This window comes from Scyliorhinus canicula, chromosome 6 (assembly GCF_902713615.1).
Source record: "Scyliorhinus canicula chromosome 6, sScyCan1.1, whole genome shotgun sequence".
NCBI lineage: Eukaryota > Metazoa > Chordata > Chondrichthyes > Carcharhiniformes > Scyliorhinidae > Scyliorhinus > Scyliorhinus canicula.
In genome coordinates this window covers 79,213,385-79,234,363 of record NC_052151.1, presented here as the reverse complement: position 1 = coordinate 79,234,363, position 20,979 = coordinate 79,213,385, and the positions used below count along the sequence as shown (strand labels likewise).

Below are 20,979 nucleotides of genomic sequence, written 5' to 3'. Positions count from 1 at the left end.
GCGCTAGGGACCCGGGTTCAACGGAGGCCGCGCGCGAGGACCAGAACACGCTGCAAGGTATTCCCGCGCCCGCAGAACGCCGGGACCCATCTGGACCACAAACTCGCCCCCCCAGCAACCCCTCTACCTCAACCAGCGCCCGGGTCCCTGCCAGACGCGACCCCGGAAACGTAAACAGCGCCCTGGACCCCGCCAGATGCAGCCACCTACCTTCCACAAGGGCTGACGTCTCCCATCGGATCCCAGGATCATCCAGCAGCAGCTGCCGACCGAGGAATCGAGGGAAAGGCAGCGGTCTGCAGGTTAGACTGAAGCAACGCGGTTTCAAGACCCCTCTCCCCAGCATACTCCTGGCAAACGTCCAAGCGATTGAAAACAAGCTGGATGAACTTAACGCCAGACTTACCTCTCAGAGGGAAGTAAGAGACTGCTGTGTGATCTGTTTCACAGAGACATGGCTCACCCCCGCCTCACCGGACTGTGCCATACAACCTGAAGGCTTCTCTATTCACCGGGCGGACCGCACGGCATCTTCAGGCAAAGCGAAGGGTGGAGGGGTTTGCCTCCTCATCAACTTCTCCTGGTGCATGGATGTGGTGACCCTGGCGACCTACTGCTCCCCAGACCTGGAATACTTGACCGTAAAGTGCCGCCCATACTATCTTCCACGTGAGTTCACTTCAGCCATTATCACAGCGGTCTACATCCCACCCCAGGCAGCAGTGAGGAAGGCGCTGGATGAACTGTACACAGTCATAAACAACTATGAAACAGAACACCCGGAGGCCTTGTTCATTGTGGCCGGAGACTTCAACAAAGCCAACCTCAAGAGTGCACTGCCAAAATTCCACCAGCACATCTCCTGTCCCACCAGGGTCGACAACACTCTTGACCACTGCTACTCAAAAATCAAGGGCGCCTACCGTTCCATCCCCCGACCGCATTTTGGGAAATCAGACCATAAGACTGTGCTCCTTCTCCCGGCTTACAAGCAGAAACTCAAGCGGGAGAATCCAGCTAAGAAGGTTGTGCAGTGCTGGTCCGAGGAGACAGAAGAGCTCTTACGTGACTGCTTAGAGACAGTGGACTGGTCCATATTTAAGAACTCAGCGACTAACTTAAATGAGTATGCCACCACCGTCACAGACTTCATCAGCAAATGTGTGGACGACTGCGTGCCAAAGAAAGCAGTACGTACATTCCCCAACCGGAAACCATGGCTCAACCGCGAGATTGACTCCCTACTGAAGGACGGATCTGAGGCGTTCAAGGCAGACGACCCTGTCCTATACAAGAAATCCAGGTACGACCTCCGCAAATCCATCCGTGATGCCAAGAGAGAATATCAAACTAAGCTAGAGTCACAGACAGACTCGGCGGTTGTGGCAAGGACTAAACCACATAACGGGCTACAAAGCGAAGCCGAGCAGTATCTCTGGCAGCAGCGTACCCCTCCCCGATGAACTTAATGCATTCTATGCTCGGTTTGAGCAGGTAATCAACAATCCGCTGTCGAGTGCCCCAGCAGTCCATAATTCACCCATACCCACCATCACAGTTTCTGAAGTCAGATCGGCCTTCCTGAAAGTGAATCCACGGAAGGCGACGGGCCCGGACGAGATCCCTGGTCGTCCACTCAGAGCCTGCGTTGGCAGTTGGCAGAGGTATTCACAGACATCTTTAACCTATCCCTACTCCACTCCGAGGTCCCCACCTGCTTCAAGAAGACCACCATCATACCGGTACCAAAGAAGAACCAGGCAACATGCCTCAATGACTACCGCCCAGTGGCCCTGACATCAGTTGTAATGAAGTGCTTCAAGAGGCTGATCATGAAGCGCATCGCCTCCATACTCCCGGAACGCCTTGACCCACTTCAATTCATGTACCGTCGCAACCGGTCCACATCAGACACCATTTCCCTGGCCCTACACTCATCCCTAGAGCATCTCGAAAACAAGGACTCCTACATCAGACTCCTATTTATTGACTACAGCTCCGCCTTCAACACCATAATCCCAGCCAAGCTCATATCAAAGCTCCAAAACCTAGGACTTGGCTCTCCACTCTGCAACTGGACCCTTGACTTTCTGACCAACAGACCACAATCAGTAAGAATGAACGCCAACACCTCCTCCACAATCGTCCTCAATACCGGTGCCCCACAAGGCTGCGTACTTAGCCCATTACTCTACTCCCTGTACACACACGACTGCGTGGCAAAACTTGGTTCCAACTCCATCTACAAGTTTGCTGACGATATGACCATAGTGGGCCGGATCTCGAATAACGACGAGTCCGAATACAGGAGGGAGATAGAGAACCTAGTAGAGTGGTGTAACGACAACAATCTCTCCCTCAATGCCAGCAAAACTAAAGAGCTGGTCATCGACTTAAGGAAGCAAAGTACTGTGTACCCCCCTGTCAGCATCAACGGGGCCGAGGTGGAGATGGTTAGCAGTTTCAAATTCCTAGGGGTGCACATCACCAAAAATCTGTTCTGGTCCACTCACGTCGACGCTATCACCAAGAAAGCACAAGAGCGCCTATACTTCCTCAGGAAACTAAGGAAATTCGGCATGTCCACATTAACCCTTACCAACTTTTACAGGTGCACTATAGAAAGCATCCTATCGGGCTGTATCACAGCCTGGTATAGCAACTGCTCGGCCCAGGACCGCAAGGAACTTCAGAGAGTCGTGAATACCGCCCAGTCCATCACACGAACCTGCCTCCCATCCATGGACTCCATCTACACCTCCCGCTGCCGGGGGAAAGCGGGCAGCATAATCAAGGGTCCCTCCCACCTGGCTTACTCACTTTTCCAACTTCTTCCATCAGGCAGGAGATACAGAAGTCTGAGAACACGCACGAACAGACTCAAAAACAGCTTATTTCCCACTGTCACCAGACTCCTAAATGACCCTCTTATTGACTGACCTCATTAACACTACACCCTGTAAGCTTCAACCGATGCCAATGCTTATGTAGTTACATTGTATATCTTGTGTTGCCCCATTATGTATTCTCGTGTATTTTCTTGAATTTTGTTTAATTCCCTTTTCTTCCATGTACTGAATGATCTGTTGAGCTGCTTGCAGAAAAATACTTTTCACTGTACCTCGGTACACATGACAATAAACAAATCCAATCCAATTCCCTGCTTGGGTCACTGTCTGTGCGGAGTCTACACGTTCTCCCAGTGTCTGTGTGCATTTCTTCCAGGTGTTCCGGTTTCCTCCCACAGTCAAAGATGTGTAGGTTAGGTAGATTAGTCACGCTAAATTGCCCCGTAGCATCCAAAAGTTAGATGGAGTTGCGGGGATGGGGAAGTGTGGGTTTAGGTAGGGTGTTCTTTCAGGGGCCGGTGTAGATTTGATGGGCCGAGTGGCCGCATGCACTGCAAATTCTATGATTCTTAGCTAATACCTAAAGCAAATAATCTGATCATTTGTTTCATTGCTTTTTGGGGGACCTTGCGGAGCACAAATTGGCTGCCATGTTATCCACATTACAACAGTAAATACATTTCAGAAGTACTTCATTAGTTGCGATGCACTTTGGGACAACCTATAGTCATGGCAGGCACTATACAACTGCAGTTTTTAAAAAAGTTTTGGCAAATAGCATGAAGCTGCATTGAAAGTCTTTATAGCTGCAGTGATATCAGCACAAGATGCCACAGACACCAAAATTAAACGTTGAAAAACCACAAAAAGTAAAATGAATAAAGATGCTCCTGTAAATTCTTACAAGCAGCCAGAAAGATATTTTACATTAATTTACACAGTTTCCCATCATTTCCATTTGATGTTAACCTAACAACAATCCTCCACCATTACGTTCTCTGATTAGACGTTATTCATTCCAAGGCACTAAATCAAATCTGGAAATGAGCGGAATACAGACAATAGTTTCTTTAAAATGCATTTGTCTCAAAAAGATTTAGATTTCACAGCAGATCTACATTTCGTCAAAAAAATTACAGGCATGCCTCTTCAATTTTCAAAACCTTGCAGAAACACCAAATTGCTTTTACAAATGCCCTGTTGTGATACATCCTCATTGCACTACATAAAGTCGTAGAAGCAATTAACTAATTGTTTATTATAATATATTACTCATTTTGACCATTTCAGAAACTCTGATGGCTGCTTTAAAGTTATGTATGCCCTATGTTGTGTATCCTGCAAATTTTCAAGCCCTTATACTCTTTTGTGTTGCTAGCATGTCCCAAGTCACATCACAGCCTATTTGATTAGCCACTTCTTTCTTGCAGGCAAAATGAATCACCAGTCTGGTTGGGGTGGCCAAAATGTTAGCCCGGATACTGGGATAATTTTCCTGCTTGTCTTGTAATAATGACATGGGACTCAAGAAGGTAGTCAAGACCTTGGGCGCGATTTGATGGCCGCGTTGTGCTTAAGCGACAGCACAATGAGGCTGTTAGATCACGAGAGAGGTCAAAATCAAGAACTCCGCCAGGCGCTGACCTGTTTGCGATTTAACCAGCCCACGCCGGTTAGCGAAATCAGGATCAACACTTAAGCCCAACTCCATACAATTAATGTGAGCAACCCCCTATCTAACAGCCTCCCATGATTTAACAACCTCCCCAGTAAGTGGTCATGTGGGCACAGATTAACCTTTTTTGAAAACGTGAAGGTGTAGGAAGGGCTGCTGTAGGGGCCCGTGGAGGGGAGTAGCCATTTTCGCTCCCGGACAATGAGCCCGGGGACACTGGGGTTGCTGACCCCGTAATCAAAGGGGGGCCACCATTGGCAATCATAGTTAAGTGGGCACTTCACACCTCCCAAGTGGATCCCTGGGATTTGGCGTGCCATGTAATAATAATAATCTTTCTTAGTGTCTCAAGTAGCCTTACATGTTCAGGGAGGGAAGGTGTGCTCTTTGCACAATAGAGGTCAGGCCCCTTAATATAGTACACCCCCCTTTATTTCTATATGCCTGTTCTATAAAACCCATCACTCCCATTCCTGTGGCCCCCCTCACTAAACTACCCAAACCTTCCCTGCCCAATACTTCCTCCCTAAAAGCACTGTGGGCATACCTACATCTCATGGACTGCAGCAGTTCAAGTAGACAGCTCACCATCACCTTCTATAGGTCAATTAGGGATGGGCAATAAATGCTGGCCTAACCAGTAACGCCGACATCCCATAAATGAATTTTTAAAAACCTTTCTCCGGGCTCCATCTAGCGCATGCCTGCAGTCTCGGCATCACCACTAATTTGCTTGGTGCTGCTGGGATCACTGGAGCTGCTGGTCAATAGTTCCTGAGGGAAGGATTTCCTCACTTGCCCATAGTGCATCATGGCTGTGGGGTGGGCTGGCATGGAACAAGTCAGCTCCACACTGATTTTGCTTTCCGGGGGGGGGGGCTTTCTAGCCTGCACTTTTCAACAGAGGTCATTACAGAGATCCATGAAATTGCCTGTGACAGTTAAGGTCACAACAGCACTGGATTTTTATATTGCTACATCTTACTGGCTGCAAAAGGTCACATAGAACATAGAACAGTACAGCACAGAACAGGCCCTTCGGCCCTCGATGTTGTGCCGAGCAATGATCACCCTACTTAAACCCACGTAACCCGTATACCCGTAACCCAACAATCCCCCCATTAACCTTACACTACGGGCAATTTAGCATGGCCAATCCACCTAACCCGCACATCTTTGGACTGTGGGAGGAAACCGGAGCACCCGGAGGAAACCCACGCACACACAGGGAGGACGTGCAGACTCCACACAGACAGTGACCCAGCCGGGAATCGAACCTGGGACCCTGGAGCTGTGAAGCATTGATGCTAACCACCATGCTACCGTGAGGCCCCACATATCACAATTCTCTGTATACCTCTGCCGGAAGGATATCTTTGCAGCTCTATGTCGAGAATGCATATCTATTACTTCCCATTGCCAGAGAAGACCGAGGCAAAAAGCTCCAAAATTCAATAGGATGCCCTCAATCCTGGGGCCACTGACATATGGCCTTGCAAGACCATCATTTAAACTTAGTGGCTTTCAGGAACAGAAAGGGATTCCATTTGCTCAATGTACAGGCTGTTTATGACCACCGGCAGTGACTTGGTGAAATTACAATCACTTGGCAAACTAATGGAACTGCGGGAATTCCCTAGATTCTGGAAAGGTTCCATCAAACTAGAAAGTAGCAAATGTAACCTCTATTCAAGAAGGGAGAAAACAGGAAACTATAGGCCTGTTATCTTGATGTCTGTCATGGGAAAGGTGCTAGATACAATCATTAAGAAAGTTATAGCTGGGAACTTCAAAATGTGCTCAGTTTTGTGAAAGGTCAAGTCCTGTTTAACCAATTTATCTTGAGTTATTTGAAGGAGTAACATGTGCTGTTGTTAAAGGGGAACCTGTCGACGTACTATACTTGGATTTCCAGAAATCATTTGATCAGACGGCAGATCAAAAGTTACTGCAGAAATTAAAAACTCATGGTGTAGGGGTGATATAATAATTTTTATTGTCGCAAGTAGGCATCCATTAACACTGCAACGAAGTTACTGTGAACAGCTCCTAGTCGCCACATTCTGGCGCCTGTTCGGATACACAGAGGGAGAATTCAGAATGTCCGATTCACCTAACAGCACGTCTTTCGGGACTTGTGGGAGGAAACCGAAGCACCCAGAGGAAACCCATGCAGACACGGGGAGAACGTGCAGACTCCGCAGTTACCCAAACCAGGAATCAAACCTGGGACCTTTGAACTGTGAAGCAACAGTGCTACCCACTGTGCTACCATGATATACTAGCATGGATAGATAATTGGATGGCTGCCAGAAAAGAGAGTGTGCAGAAATGGGTCTGAAGGGCAGGATGTGATGAGTGGCCCCACAGGAGTCTGTTGAGGCCTCAATCCTTTACAATTTACATCAATGACTTAGATGGCAGGAGCAAAGGCATGGCAGCTAAATTTGCAGATGACACAGAGATAGGAAACTATGTTGTGAAGATATAAGGGAGTTTGCAGATAGATACTGATAGGTTGAGTGGGATAAAACCTGGAAGCTGGAATATAATGTGGATAGAATGTGGAAAGTGTGAAGTTGTTCACTTTGATAGGTAGAAAAAAATGCAGAGTATTTTTTAAACAGAGAATGACTGCAGAATGCCGAGGTGCAGGGGGATTTAGTGTTCCAGTGCATGGGTCATAAAATGTTAGTACGCAGGTATAGCAAGTAATCGAGGAGACAACTGGAATGCCAGCCTTTATTACAAGAAGTAAGGATGTGTCAGTTATACGGGGCTATAGTGAGACCACATCTCAAATACTCTCTGCAGTTCTGGTCTCCTTATTTAAAGATGGATGTAATATTTTTGGATGGGTTATTAGATTAATAACTGGAATGAGCAGGTTGTCTTATGAGGAAAGGTTGGGCTCGCCTCCATTGGAGAATAAGAGGTGGCTTGACTCTAGTATATAAGCTCCCGAACGGTTTTGACAAGGTGGATGTGGAAAGGATATTTCCTCTTGTGGGGAGTCCAGAACGAGGTGGCATGGTTTTAAAATTGGGGGTCTCAGACAGAGATGAGGGGGATTGCTTGCTCTCAGAGGGCTGTGTGACTTTGGAACTCTGCCTCAGAAGGCAATGGAGTCAGGGTCATTGAATATTTGTACGGCAGAGGTCGATAATATTCTTGTTCTGCAAGGGAATCAAAGGATATCAGGGGCAGATGGGAATGTAGAGCTTGAAAACAAACAGATCAACCACGATATTATTGAAGGGCAGAGCAGGCAAGAGGGGCCGAAATGACTACTTCTGCTCCTATTTCGTTATGTTTGGATGACTGAATGCCCATTATCTAGGAAACTGCCACAATGCATTTGCAATGAGACAGTCATCCATCCAATTGATGCTTGAGCTCCAAAACACACACCCCTCAATCCGAAGATCATGCATTCAAACTAAATGCTGGACTCAAATGCAGTACTAAGGGAGAGCTGCATTATCAGAAATGTTATTTTTCTGACCAGACATTGAAATGTCTGTTCATGTGGTCATAAAAGATCCAAGACATTATTTGAAGAGGAGCACACTCCAGTGCCCTGGTCAAAATATGTCCCTCAACCAATACAATCAAATAACATTAACTGCTTATTTATTTCATTGTAGTATGTGGAACATTGCCATGCACAAATTAGCACAATATTTACTTCCTGTGCCTAGGTTTTAAAAAGCAATTAACTGATTATGAAACATTTTGGGATATTCTGCAGACATAAAAAATTCTACATTACAAGTTTGTTATTTTTTATTCCACATCCTCCAATATTCCCTCCAGTAAACTGACCATCATCACAGCTCCTTATGGTGAAGTTCCACAACAAAATTGACACCTGGTCTTGAAGCCATTATAAAAAAGGGGTGAACAACTACAATATTCACATTGAGTAATGAGGGCGTGAAAAAGAGGGTATGTTTGGTTTAATTGTTGTCATGCATTGTTATGATGGTACAATTATCCTAATAATGAAGGTTTTACGTTTATTCTGTACCAAAACTTATCTTTATTTAACTGTTCAAGTCTTGAGCATCTATCGTCTGACATGCCCAGATGTAGCCTTCTGGCAAAGATGTTTGCCCATCCCTTCACTTGGTTATGGCCCTGACAACATCCTGCAGTTGTATTGAGGACTTGTGCTCTAGAATGAGCTGCACCCTTTGCCAAACTGTTCCAGTACAGCTACAATTTAAGCATCTATCCAACAATGTGAAACATTGCCCAAGTATTTCCTCTCCACAAAAAGCAGGACAATCTAATCCAATCATTACCGTCCCATCAGCAAAGTGATGGAAGATGTCAACAATGTTAGCAAGCAGCACTTAGTTAGCAACAAGCTACTCACTAAAGCTCAGTTTGTGTTTTACCAGGGCCACTCAGCTCCTGATCTCATTACAACCCGAGTCTAAACATGAACAAAAAGGCTGAACATGCAAGAGGTGAAGTGAGTGATTATCCTTGACATCAAGGAAACATTTGACCGAGTGTGACATCAAGGAGCCCTAGTAAAATTGAAGTCCATTGCTTTTTAAAAACTAGGCACTGGAGTAAATATTGTGCTAATTTGTGCATGGCAATGCTCCACATACTACAATGGGATAAACAGGTTGTGATTGCTGGAGGCTTATCATCTCAGTCCCAGGACATTGTTGCAGGAGTTCCTCAGGTTGGTGCCCTAGATCCAACCATCTTCACCTGATTCATCAATGAACATCTCCATCATATGAACAGAAGTGGGAATGTTCATTAATGATTGCAGAGTGTGAAGCACCATTTGCGACCCCATAGATACTAAATCTGTGCATGCCCATATGCAGCAAGACCAGAACAATATTCAGACTCGGACTGGTAATTGGCAAGTAACATTCATGCCACATTGCTAGGCAATGGTCATTTTCAAGGAGAGAAAATCCAACCAACTAACCATCTACCCCACTTGACATTCAATGGCATTACAATTGCTGAATCTCCCACAATCAAAATCCGGGGGGTTATCATTGACCAGAAATTCAACTGGATCAGCCGTAAAAATACTGTGGGCACGATTCTCCGCAACCAGGATGGGTGGGAGTATAGCGGGCCGCGCCGTTTTTTCCCGCGACGCCAGTCCGACGTGCTCCCGCTATTCTCCCCACCGGCCAAATGTCCGTGGTCGGCATACTCGCGGATATCCACGGAGAGTCGCCCGACGAAGGCAGAACAGCGACTCTCCAGCACCCCCGCTATTCTCCGGCCCGGATGGGCCGAGCGGCCTGCCGTTCCCGACGGCGGCAACCACACCTGGTCGCTGCCGTCGTGAACATGGCGCGCCAGGTAAGTGTGCAATCGGTGCCCACCGATCGTCGGGCCGGCGTCTCTAAGAGACGCAATCTTTCCCCTCCCCCACCCCGCAAGATCAAGCCGCCACGTCTTGCGGGGCGGCTGAGGGGAAAGACGGCAACCGCGCATGCGCGGGTTTGAGCTGCCCAACCCGCGCATGCGCGGCTGACGTCATTAGGCGCACTGTGGCGTCATTCTTGGCACGCCGGGCCTTGACGCCAGGGACAAGGCCCGGCGGCCGAGTTTCCCGGCACGGCCCTCCTATCCCCGCCGGTAGGGGAGCGGCCTCCAAGGCCGTCGTGAAACTCGGCCGAGTTCACGACGGCTTTGCCGATTTTTTCCTGTTGCGGAGAATTCCGCCAGTGGCTACAGGTGTAGGTCAGAGGTTAGGATTTCTGTGACAAGCATCTCACCTCCTGCCTCCCAAGGCCTGTCTACCACCTACAAGGCACAAGTTAGGAATGAGATGCTCTCCGTTTGCCTGGATAAGTGCAGCCACAACACTCAAGGACACCATACAGGACAATGCAACCAGCATGATCTGCGCCCATCTGCCAATGTAAACAATGCCAGTACACAGATGCAACATTGTTTTTTATTCGTTCATGGGATGTGGGCCTCTCTGGGTGAGTAAGAATTTATTGTCACCACAGATGGCATTTAAGAATCAACCGTACTTCTGTGGACCTAGAGTCACATATGGGCCACATTTCTTCCCTAAAGGACATTAGTGAACCGGATGGGTTTTTACAACAATCGACAATGGCTTCATGGCCACCATTAGACTTTTAAGTCCAGATTTTTATCAAACCAAATTTAGCCAACTTCCAGGTTGGGATTCGAAGCCGGGTCCAGAGCATTACCCTGGGTCTCTGAATTACTAGTCCAGCGACAATACGTACTACTATACCACGGCCTCCCCATTATGTACTATCTACATGGTCTACAGCAACTCGCCAAGCCTCCTTCAAAAGCACCTTTCAAACTTACAACCTCTATCACCTAGAAGGACATGGGCAGCAGATGCTTGTGAACACCACCACCTACATTCCCTTCCAAGTAAAAGACCATGTTATCTTGGAACTGCATTACCATTCTTTCACTGGCACTGGATCAAAAACCTGGAACTGCCTCCCTAACAGCACTGTAGAAGTATCTTCACTTTACAGACTGCAGTCATTCAAGGCAGCAGCTCACCACTCAAGGACAATTTGGGAAGAGCAACAATTGCTGGCCCTTCCAGCGATGCTCACGTCGTATCAATTAATTTTAAAAATATATTTCTAAAAATATATAATGGCATCAACAGTTTATTTCCAGGGAAGCTGGATGAACCTGGCAACTCACTTTCCTGGAACTCTTCAACCACATTCATTGGCTTCTTCAATAGGGGTGGGAAAGGGTAGAAGAGACACACCCAAGATATTCTCATTCCCTACCAAGAACTATTCAATTAACTGGAACGCCAACTGACCGGGATAACTGATGGTTTCAGTACTGTATCAAAAACTGGGATTCGGGATAGGTATGCCACAGCAATTGTCATGATCTTGTTTTCCCAATTACAACTTCTATGGCATTGCTCATTGACACACCTTACAACCAAATGCTGAGCAGGACTTATTGATTGAGCTTTCTGGATAGGATTTCTGAGAAATTGAATCCTAGCGTTGTCCAGAAACCCTATAGCAGAGTTCTGTCTATTTATCAGAAATCCCATTTTTGTATGAATGTCTCTTTAAGAAAGGTTTTGTCTTATCACATGGCTTCAGTGATATCATTGTATGTGGAGCTGAGCTATGGCTGTGAGGTTTGTTTTAGTTTCACTTTCTGTTTGACTGCTGTGGACTTAGGGAGAAATAAGTATTTTGGCCTGTCTCGCTCTATTTTCATTGTTGTTCCAGTAAAAAAAGCATTGATTATAGTTGTTCCAGTAAAAAAAGCATTGATTATAGCTACCTGCTTTGGTAACTTAAAAGATATAAACTAGAACTAGAGGACACCATCTCAGACTAAAGGGACGACCCTTTAAAACAGAGATGAGGAGTAATTTCTTCAGCCAGAGGGTAGTGAATCTGTGGAACTCTTTACCGCAGAAGGCTGTGGAGGCCAAATCACTGAGTGTCTTTAAGACAGAGATAGATAGGTTATTGATTAATAAGGGGATCAGCGGTTATGGGGAGAAGACAGGAGAATGGGGATGAGAAAATATCAGCCATGATTGAATGGCGGAGCCGATGGGCTGAGTTCCCTAATTCTGCTCCTATGTCAAATGGTCTTACGATTTCCGGAAGGGTTTAAACCTGCTGGTGAGACAGGGTCAGAATCAAAGGAAATCAGTCTTATTCAAGTAAGAATGCAGAGTGCTGGGCCATTCCCTTGAAAAGGGGTTTTTGGTTTATTGAATTTTGTTTTTGAATTGGAACAGTTAAGGGGGACTTCATTAAGTGTTATACATAGATTACTGTAGCTGTGTGGTGTCTTTATGTTTGTAATTGATAAAAAATTCTTGCTCTGTGTTTATGCATATATATATATGTGTGTTAACTAAGTTTTTAGAATAAAGCTTGTTTTGATTAAAGTGTCTAGGAAGACAGATGAATCACGCCTGAAGGGAAGGCTCTTGTGCTCATCCGAGCTAAATTCAACATAAAAGTTGCAGGTCGGTGGACTTCATAATACACTCTGGATATCGAAGCCCTGGCCCATAACAAGTGTCAGCTATGGTTCAGTGTCCGTACAGTCAACTTTGAGTCAGACTCAAATCCCACGCCACAGATAGCACGGAATTTAGGTTGACACTCCGGAGTGGAGTGTTGAGGGTGTGCCTCACAGTTGGAGGCACTGTCTTTGAAATTGAAATTTAATTTTAAATGAAGTTCCTGCCTGTTGTCTCAGGTAAACGTGAACAATCTCACAGCACCGGTTGAAGAAAAGCAAGGGAATGCTCCCCATTGTCCTGGCCAACATTTATTTCTCAAGAAACTTGAGTAAAACAGATTATCTGGTCATTACCACATTGCTGTTTCTGGAACATTGCAACGTGTAAACTGAATGCCAAAGTTTGTCAAAATGCCAACACGGATCATACTTTGAGTATTTCATTGGCTGCAAAGTGCTTTGGGATGTCCTGAGATCATGAATGGTCCTATATAAATACAAATCTTTTTATTTATTTCCTTAACATCTGCTTTTTGTTGAGGAGTATGATATCTGGATCTGATTTATCCTTACTAAGCAAGTGATCAACAGTACTAAACAGCTAGCATAGATAAATGTGAAATCAGTTTGGAACATTAGGTTTATATATACATGCAAGCACGAAACAATTAAATGAATGGTCTTGTGAAAAGTAGCAATGAAATAATTAGGACCACACAGAACTGAAATGAATTATACGGAAAACAAAATGACTTGATTCCATTCAGTGGAAGAAAGGTTACCAAAGCACTGCCTTCACTCTTAATCAAATGACACATTGTTTCTAGCTGCTAGCTGCACACAGAGTGATTAGTAATCCTGGACCATGTGATGAGTCCTCCTGGACCATTGCAAAGACAGACAAATCATTTAGCATCATTTAAAAAAGTGGTGCTTCAAGCATTATCAAGAAAGTAAAATACCTAAATTACTACAGATAAATTAAAAACTGTCCCGTACAATACTCACTAATATTAATGGCCTTTGCTCTCCTTATTCAAATGTGAAACCAAAATTCTGTTTTACAGCTTATAAAATAGTACATTCATCTTTAAATTCATTAGTGGTATTTAAGCTAATGTACAGAGCCACAGGATATTTAAGCAAAGTTAATCAAACCAGAATCGAGCACTGACTAATTCTTAGTACCAAATGAATTCCCTGAGTATACATATGTTTTACATCCTGCATGGACCATGTTAGCAATGGAATTACTCATTCTAGCTGTCCTATGTAAAACTATTATAAACAAAAATAAAGTTATTTTTATGAGTTACAATGGTGAAAAGTTGAAATTAAATGTTTTGCTATCAACTTTTGTTAAACATCAATTCTCAATTACACAGTAGTGAATCAAATGAGCTTTGCCATTATAAAGAAACTCCATAAAGTCAGCATTTCTTGGTTCTTCGAGTAGGAAACCACAAAAATAATAAGTAATTAACATATGGTGCTCATTTTCATCTGTCGTTAGCCTGAGAGGACAATTGTGCTTAATTCATATTGTTAATAAAAGTCAGTTCCATTTAGTGGTCAGAACACAAAACACAGAATTGCACATTCTCACTAAAGTTAGCAGCATCAAACCAATGGACAGCAATTCACAAGCTTTGAAGCAGAGCCTGACCAATGTTTACAAAGTATCCAAAAAGTATACAAATTGCACAGGCAATATTTTCGAATTTACATTGTAAAAACATGAATTCACAATTTTAAACAATTGTTTGCAGCTACAGAGAATGCAACTACATCTGTATTTAAGACGTTTATCAGGCATTTTTAAGCAGAAGGAAACCTTGGGGAAATATTCCACACAAAACAAAATCGGTAAGTCCTGTGATGGCAGTATCTAAGAAGATATTTCTAAAAATACAGGGTTTTGTAGCTTAAACCACAGATCGATGCTCCCCACAAACGTAAATGGAGCTTGGACGAATTCGCCTTCTGGTACGTCCAGGTAGCTGTGGCAAGAACTTAAAGGTTTTTGGCATCAGCTCTAAGCAAGCATCCCGGAATTTTTTAATCCTCCAATAGTAAATTAATGGGTTGAGTGCAGATTTGAGGTAGCTTAACCAAAGGAGCCACGTGCTTATCTCAAAAAAGTTATCTTTATGATAAAAACTACTGTTGAAAGTAGAAACAAGGCTGTATGTGGTGAATGGCGCTGAGCAGATGATGAAGACAATGAACAAGATCAGGATGGTAGTGAAGGCACGTGTTTTGAAGCTCATGTCAATGCTTAGCTGGCACGGTCTCTGCAGACTCATCAGTCCAAGTTTACTTGCTTGGCCCAAACAAATGCTATCTGAGCTGCTATGGATCCGAATGGCATTATGCCGGACAGTGTTGAGGATACCCATAAAAGAGTATAGCATCAGCATGAATGGGATGAAGAAGAACACAATTATTATTAACAAAACGTAAGCCCGGTAACCAGGGTCTGTGGAATAGCCAAATACACACTGCGGAGCACGAGATGGCACAGGCAGATGTGGACTACCAAGCGCGAGGGGAAAGGCCATACAAAATGACATGCCCCACGAGATGGCAATAAGCAGCTTGGCACGGTAAGGATTCAATTTATCTTGCCGTTGAACTATAATGAGAAATCGATCAATGCTAATTATAAGCAAGATAACTACTCCTTCTATCACAAAAAGCCAAAAAAACATGGCAGACACTCTGCAGAAGATATCACCAAAGATCCAGTGGGTGGTATTAACAGTGATTAGGGCAAAAGGCATATTCATTACAGCAAGCATCATGTCTGCAAAGGCTAAACTTGCCAGGAGGATATTAATAGCTGACCGCATAGCTGCTTTCTGATAGACCATGAGACAGACAATAAAGTTTCCCAGGAAAGAAATTAAAGCTATTACCACCATAACTGCTGAAAGGAAGACCTGCAGAGGAAGGCCTAAACTCCCATAGTCTGACCGAGAGGGCATTGCTGTGCTATTTTCCATGGAGTTCCCTTCTGCAGTTCTATAAGTGGCAGATTCTTCATTAACAGATAGTTCCATCTCATTGTGAATTACAGGATGTGCTGTAGAGTTGAAATAGGCATGTTCATAAGTGACAATTGTGCTATTTGAGGTCCCTGCATCTGCAGTCAAAAGTGGAGAATAAACCATGGTTATGCTAGGGCCATTGGCCAAAATGTAAAGGAATCATCCTGCATCACCGAAGTACCATTTGTGGCAGTCACATATTGGCTGAAATAGCAGTTTCTTCTTGAAGTTGTGTAGTTACCTCTTGAAACTGTGCAGTTACCAACTACTGCTGATGGTATTATTGGATTCCAGTTTCACAATCTGGAAAAAAAGAGAAAAATAAAATCAGTGCCCTGGCTGTCTGGAAGAGAAGTTCTATTTTCATACTTTGTTACATCACTCTTGGAAAATTCAGTTGCAATTAAGTTTAAATCCAAAGCATTTATCAGCGTACGGCGTCATTGCAACCTCACAAAATTCTGAATCATTGCCACTCCGAGCCTAGATAGGAAAGGTAATGTTGGAGAAACACTTATTATTCTCCTTCCATAAATGGTGATGATAGTCAGAACTAATCAAAGGCCAAAATCTGCCTCAATCAGTTATACTGGAAGTACTGATCAAGGAAAAAAAAATACGCACACAGCTGACAATGGGAATTGAAATGTTGCAAACACAATTAGATAACTATTCCATTTTTTAGAAGATTTTTCTGGGAAATAGGAAGGTGGGGCAGAAAATCATACGTCACGTTGTAGGGAGAATGTCTATTCCACAAGGGCGAATCAGAAATTCTCTATTCATATATTTCTCAAGTTTAATTTGCAGACACTTATTTATGATGATGGCTTTCTATACACATGCATTAAAAGTCAGCCATCCAGCCAAATGTTTAAAAAGCTAGCCAGGAACAAAGGATAAGGATAAAAGCAAATTACTATGGATGCTGGAATCTGAAACGAAAGAGAAAATGCTGGAAAATCTCAGCAGGTCTAGCAGCATCTGTAGGGAGAGAAAACAGCTAACATTTCGAGTCCGATGGCTCTTTGTCAAAGCGAACCAAGCTTGGAAAAAGAATAATTGGACTCGAAACTTTAGCTCTTTTCTCTCCCTGCAGATGCTGCCAGACCTGCTGAGATTTTCCAGCATTTTCTCTTTCGTTCCAAAGGATGAGGACGCCCGACTGTCTATGGAGCACCATTCTAACTTCTTATTGCAAGTCATGTAATCACTGAAGCCATATCAACTTCAAAGGACCTCACTTGACTCTCCTTGATTGGACAGTAAACAACTGAAAACACAGGTTTGAGGCCCTCACTAGACAAGTACCAGTGATCTCTGACCACAGTTTGAACTCATACCATTGAATGATAACTCCATCGTTGGAATTCCAGAGTAACCACTGTAACAAATCGACAAACATAAATTGAATCTTAACATGCAACATTAGCATTCTAATGCACTATTCTGCATTAATTTAATGGATTTATAGTAAATCAAGTTTGAGCAGTTCCATGCATCTTCTGGATTTTCTTGAATTATTTCTGAACTGTGGTTTCAAAACTGGTGTTGCAATCGGCTATCCAATTATCTTTTAAAGAAGCTGGGGTAATACAAGCCTACTAAAAAAAAACTAAGCCCTTCATCGAACTGACTCTAAACATTGTTTATAAAACACTTTTCATCATATAAATTGGTTTTGTATTTGAGATCCATAAATCTCCTAGACTAAAGCTGTACAAAATGTTGTTGAAGAATTACAGGAAACAACAACCTATATTTATACGGGAGATGTATTGGAGGAAAACATCACAAGATACTTTATAAGGGCATTATCAAATACCATCAAACATGACTGTCAAGGGCCACCAGAAGCAGCAGAACATGAAGAAACAGCTCAGAAAAAAGATCAACTTTGAGCGGCTTCAAGAGCCAAGCATGCTAGTCAACTTCCGATAATGTCTTCTTCAAAGTCTCCAAGGTGTCCATTCTAATGGAGTGGAGGAAAACTGGAAAGAGCTGAAGACAGCCATCATCTCAAGCGGTGAAGAAACCATCAGCTGCAAGACCAGGAAACACCAAGACTGGTTCAGACCACCCAAGATCTCATTGATAAGAAGAGGAAAGCTCTATGCTGGCAAAACACCATATCCAACAAGGCAAAGTAGAGAGTTCATCAATTAACCAAGGTGAGGTACAAAGAAGAACTAAGGAAATCAAGAACCAATGGTGGACTGAGAAAGCGAAGGAGCTGCAACTCCTCACTGACAAGCACGACACCCGCGGCTTCTTCAGTGCCACCAGGGAATATATGGACCCAATACCTTAGGACTCAAACTAGTGCAGAGTAACGGCGGATTCTTCAAGCGACAGAGAAAACATCGGCCTTCGATGGAGATAACATTTCCAAGAACTCAGAGAGCGTGTTTGAGGAAATCCTCCAGCTCCCCATCAACGATGATGCTGGACTCTCACCAAGCGTGGATGAAGTCGAAACCGTCATTAAACATAAAGAATGGAAAAGCTATGGGAGTGGAAGGATCTCAGCGGAAATGTTTAAACTTGGAGAAGAGATCACCCGTCCACCTCCAACAGCTGTTCCTGAAAATCTGGGAGGGAAATGTTACTCGTTCTGGGTGAGTGTGCTTTACACTCAATTGGCTGTTTTTATTCTTAAGCTCTAGAGTCGCCAGGTATCTTGATGATACCGCCACGAGGCTCAAGTTCAAGTTCAGATCAATGACTCAATACACCAGTTAGTAAGTTTGGAGAGCTGCTGCAAAGGTGTTCTGCTGGGATGTCCGGCTAAGAGCGAGGAGGGCTGGCTAAGGGAGAGAGCTGGGGTTGGGGTCTCTGTCTTATACTGTTTTGGGTTTCGCGCCCATTTGGGCGGACCCTCTATAAACTTGCAATCGATTTGGTCTCTTCCCAATCGATTGATTTGAATTTCCCCAATAACGGAGCTGTTCCTCGATCACTGGGCGGTTCTTGGGGCTGTTTGTATCTTATTGTCCGGGACTCCTGCTGGCGCCGAAGAGTCTAGCTTGGCCTTTGTTATTCTTAATTGTGTCCATTGTGTCTGGGAATCACCGGGAATCGCTTGATTAATATGCGCAGCTTGTTAGTTTGTATGCTGTCTGGTTTCTTCACAGACAGAATCCACAGAGAGGTTCTGCAACCTGCCTGCCTCTCTGTCATTGTCCAATTTTCCCTGCATGCAACTCAATGTTCCATTTTATGTTGGGAAGTGGCCAGCTTCGGCGGCTACAGAAACTCCTGCCAACCTCAGGGATGTATTCTTCCCCACCATCTTTAAGAAAGGTGACAAAGCGGACTTTGGGTATGACAGAGGAATCGTCGTACTCTCTGTAGTGATATTCAGGTATCAATATACATGATCAATGTATGTAAATGTCGTACAGTCATTTCAACATTAGTTGGCTCACAGTCAGGTACTACAAGAATTGATTTCTTCAGTCGTTCAGCAGTAGCAGCGAGAGCAGTAACCAGGGGGCTGTCGGGAAGGTAAGTTTCACGTTTTAAAAACTTACCTTACAGGAGAAGCGGCCTTCAGTTTTTCAGCGGTAACAGCGACAGCAGTAACTAGGGGGCTGTCGGGAGCAGTGAGAGGGAGGAGCCGAGTGGGAGTGGTCGAATTGCGCTCTGGGAAGGTGAGTGAACTGATATATTTGGGCAGCGGCTGAACCCGAGACACTACACGTGTAGTGTCTCCCACCCGCCCTCCTCCTCGAACCAAAAAATGACTGGTCTGTTGATAAGGTAAGGTTTTTCTATATCTATTTCTTTTTATTGTGTGATTGATAAAATTTTTTCTTTTTTTTTCCTTTTTCATTTATCTATTATTTGATATTATAGTTGGACTAAGTTAAGTTTAAGATTAAAAATGGCAGAGGATCTCAGACCCGTTTTTTGTTCCGCTTGCTCAATGTGGGAGCTCAGGGACATGGCTGATGTCCCCGACTCCTTCACGTGCGGGAAGTGTGTCCAGCTGCAGCTCTTGTTAGACCGCATGACGGCTCTGGAGCTGTGGATGGACTCACTTTGGAGCATCCGCAATGCTAAGGAGGTTGTGGATAGCACGTTTAGCGAATTGGTCACACCGCAGATTAGGATTGCTGAGGGAGACAGGGAATTGGTGACCAAAAGGCAGAGAAAAAACAGGAAGGCAGTGCAAGTGTCCCCTGCTGTCATCTCCCTCCAAAACAGGTATACCGTTTTGGATACTGTTGGGGGAGATGGCTTACCAGGGGAAGGCAGCAGTAGCCAGGTTCATGGCACCGTGGCTGGCTCTGCTGTACAGAAGGGCAGGAAAAAGAATGGAAGGGCTATAAGTCAGAGGGGATTCAATTGTAAGGGGAGTAGATAGGCGGTTCTGTGGTCAAAAACGAGACTCCCAGGTGCATGGGTCAGGGATGTCTCAGATAGGCTGCAGAACATTCTGAAGGGGAGGGTGAACAGCCAGTTGTTGTGGTGCATATAGGCACCAATGATATAGATAAAAAACAGGATGAGGTCCGACAAGCAGAATTTAGGAGTTAGGAGCCAAGTTAAAAAGTAGGATCTCAGAGGTAGTAATCTCAGGATTGCTATCAGTGCCACGTGGTAGTCAGAGTAGAAATGAAAGAATAGGCAGGATGAATACGGGGCTTGAGAGATGGTGCGGGGGGGAGGGGTTCAGATTTTTGGGACATTGGGACCAGTTCTGGGGGAGGTGGAACTACTACAAATTGGACGGTCTACACCTGGGCCGGACTGGAACCAATGTTCTTGGGGGTGCTTTTGCGAACGCTGTTGGGGAGGGTTTAAACTAATGTGGCAGGGGGATGGGAACCAAATTAGGTGGTTAGTGGACAGTAAGGAGGTAGTAACTAAAGCCTGTAAGGAACTAGATCATGAAGTAAGTGTGACTAAGGGGAAGAGTAGGCAGGGAGCAGATGATGAACGCAAAGGGACTGGTGGTCTGAGGTGCATTTGTTTTAATGCAAGAAGTGTAGGAGGTAAGGCAGATGAACTTGGGGCTTGGATTAGTACCTGGGAGTATGATGTTCTTGCTATTACTGACACTTGGTTGAGGGAAGGTCATGATTGGAAACAAAATATCCCAGGATACCGATGCTTCAGGCAGGATAGAGAGGGAGGTAAAAGGGGTGGAGGAGTTGCATTACTGGTCAGAGAGGATATCACAGCTGTGCTGAAGGAAGGCACAATGGAGGACTCGAGCAGTGAGGCGATATGGGAAGAGCTCCGAAATAGGAAGGGTGCGGTAACAATGTTGGGGCTGTACTACAGGCCTACCAACAGCGAGCGTGAGATAGAGTTACAAATATGTAAACAGATTATGGAAAGATGTGGGAGCAACAAGGTGGTGGTGATAGGAGATTTTAAT

At 44.6% G+C, this 20,979-nt stretch overlaps 1 protein-coding gene across 1 annotated transcript in view; it reads right to left on the bottom strand.

Moving 5' to 3' along the window:
• Positions 1-12,434: 12,434 nt before the first annotated feature.
• gpr63 (G protein-coupled receptor 63) overlaps positions 12,435-20,979 on the bottom strand; it is a 148,800-nt gene continuing 140,255 nt past the window's right edge. Inside the window, exon 4 of the mRNA XM_038799551.1 lies at positions 12,435-15,893. Coding sequence (XP_038655479.1) covers positions 14,466-15,713 — 1,248 coding nt within the window. The 5' untranslated portion in view covers positions 15,714-15,893 and the 3' untranslated portion in view covers positions 12,435-14,465. The remainder of the gene's footprint in view (positions 15,894-20,979) is intronic.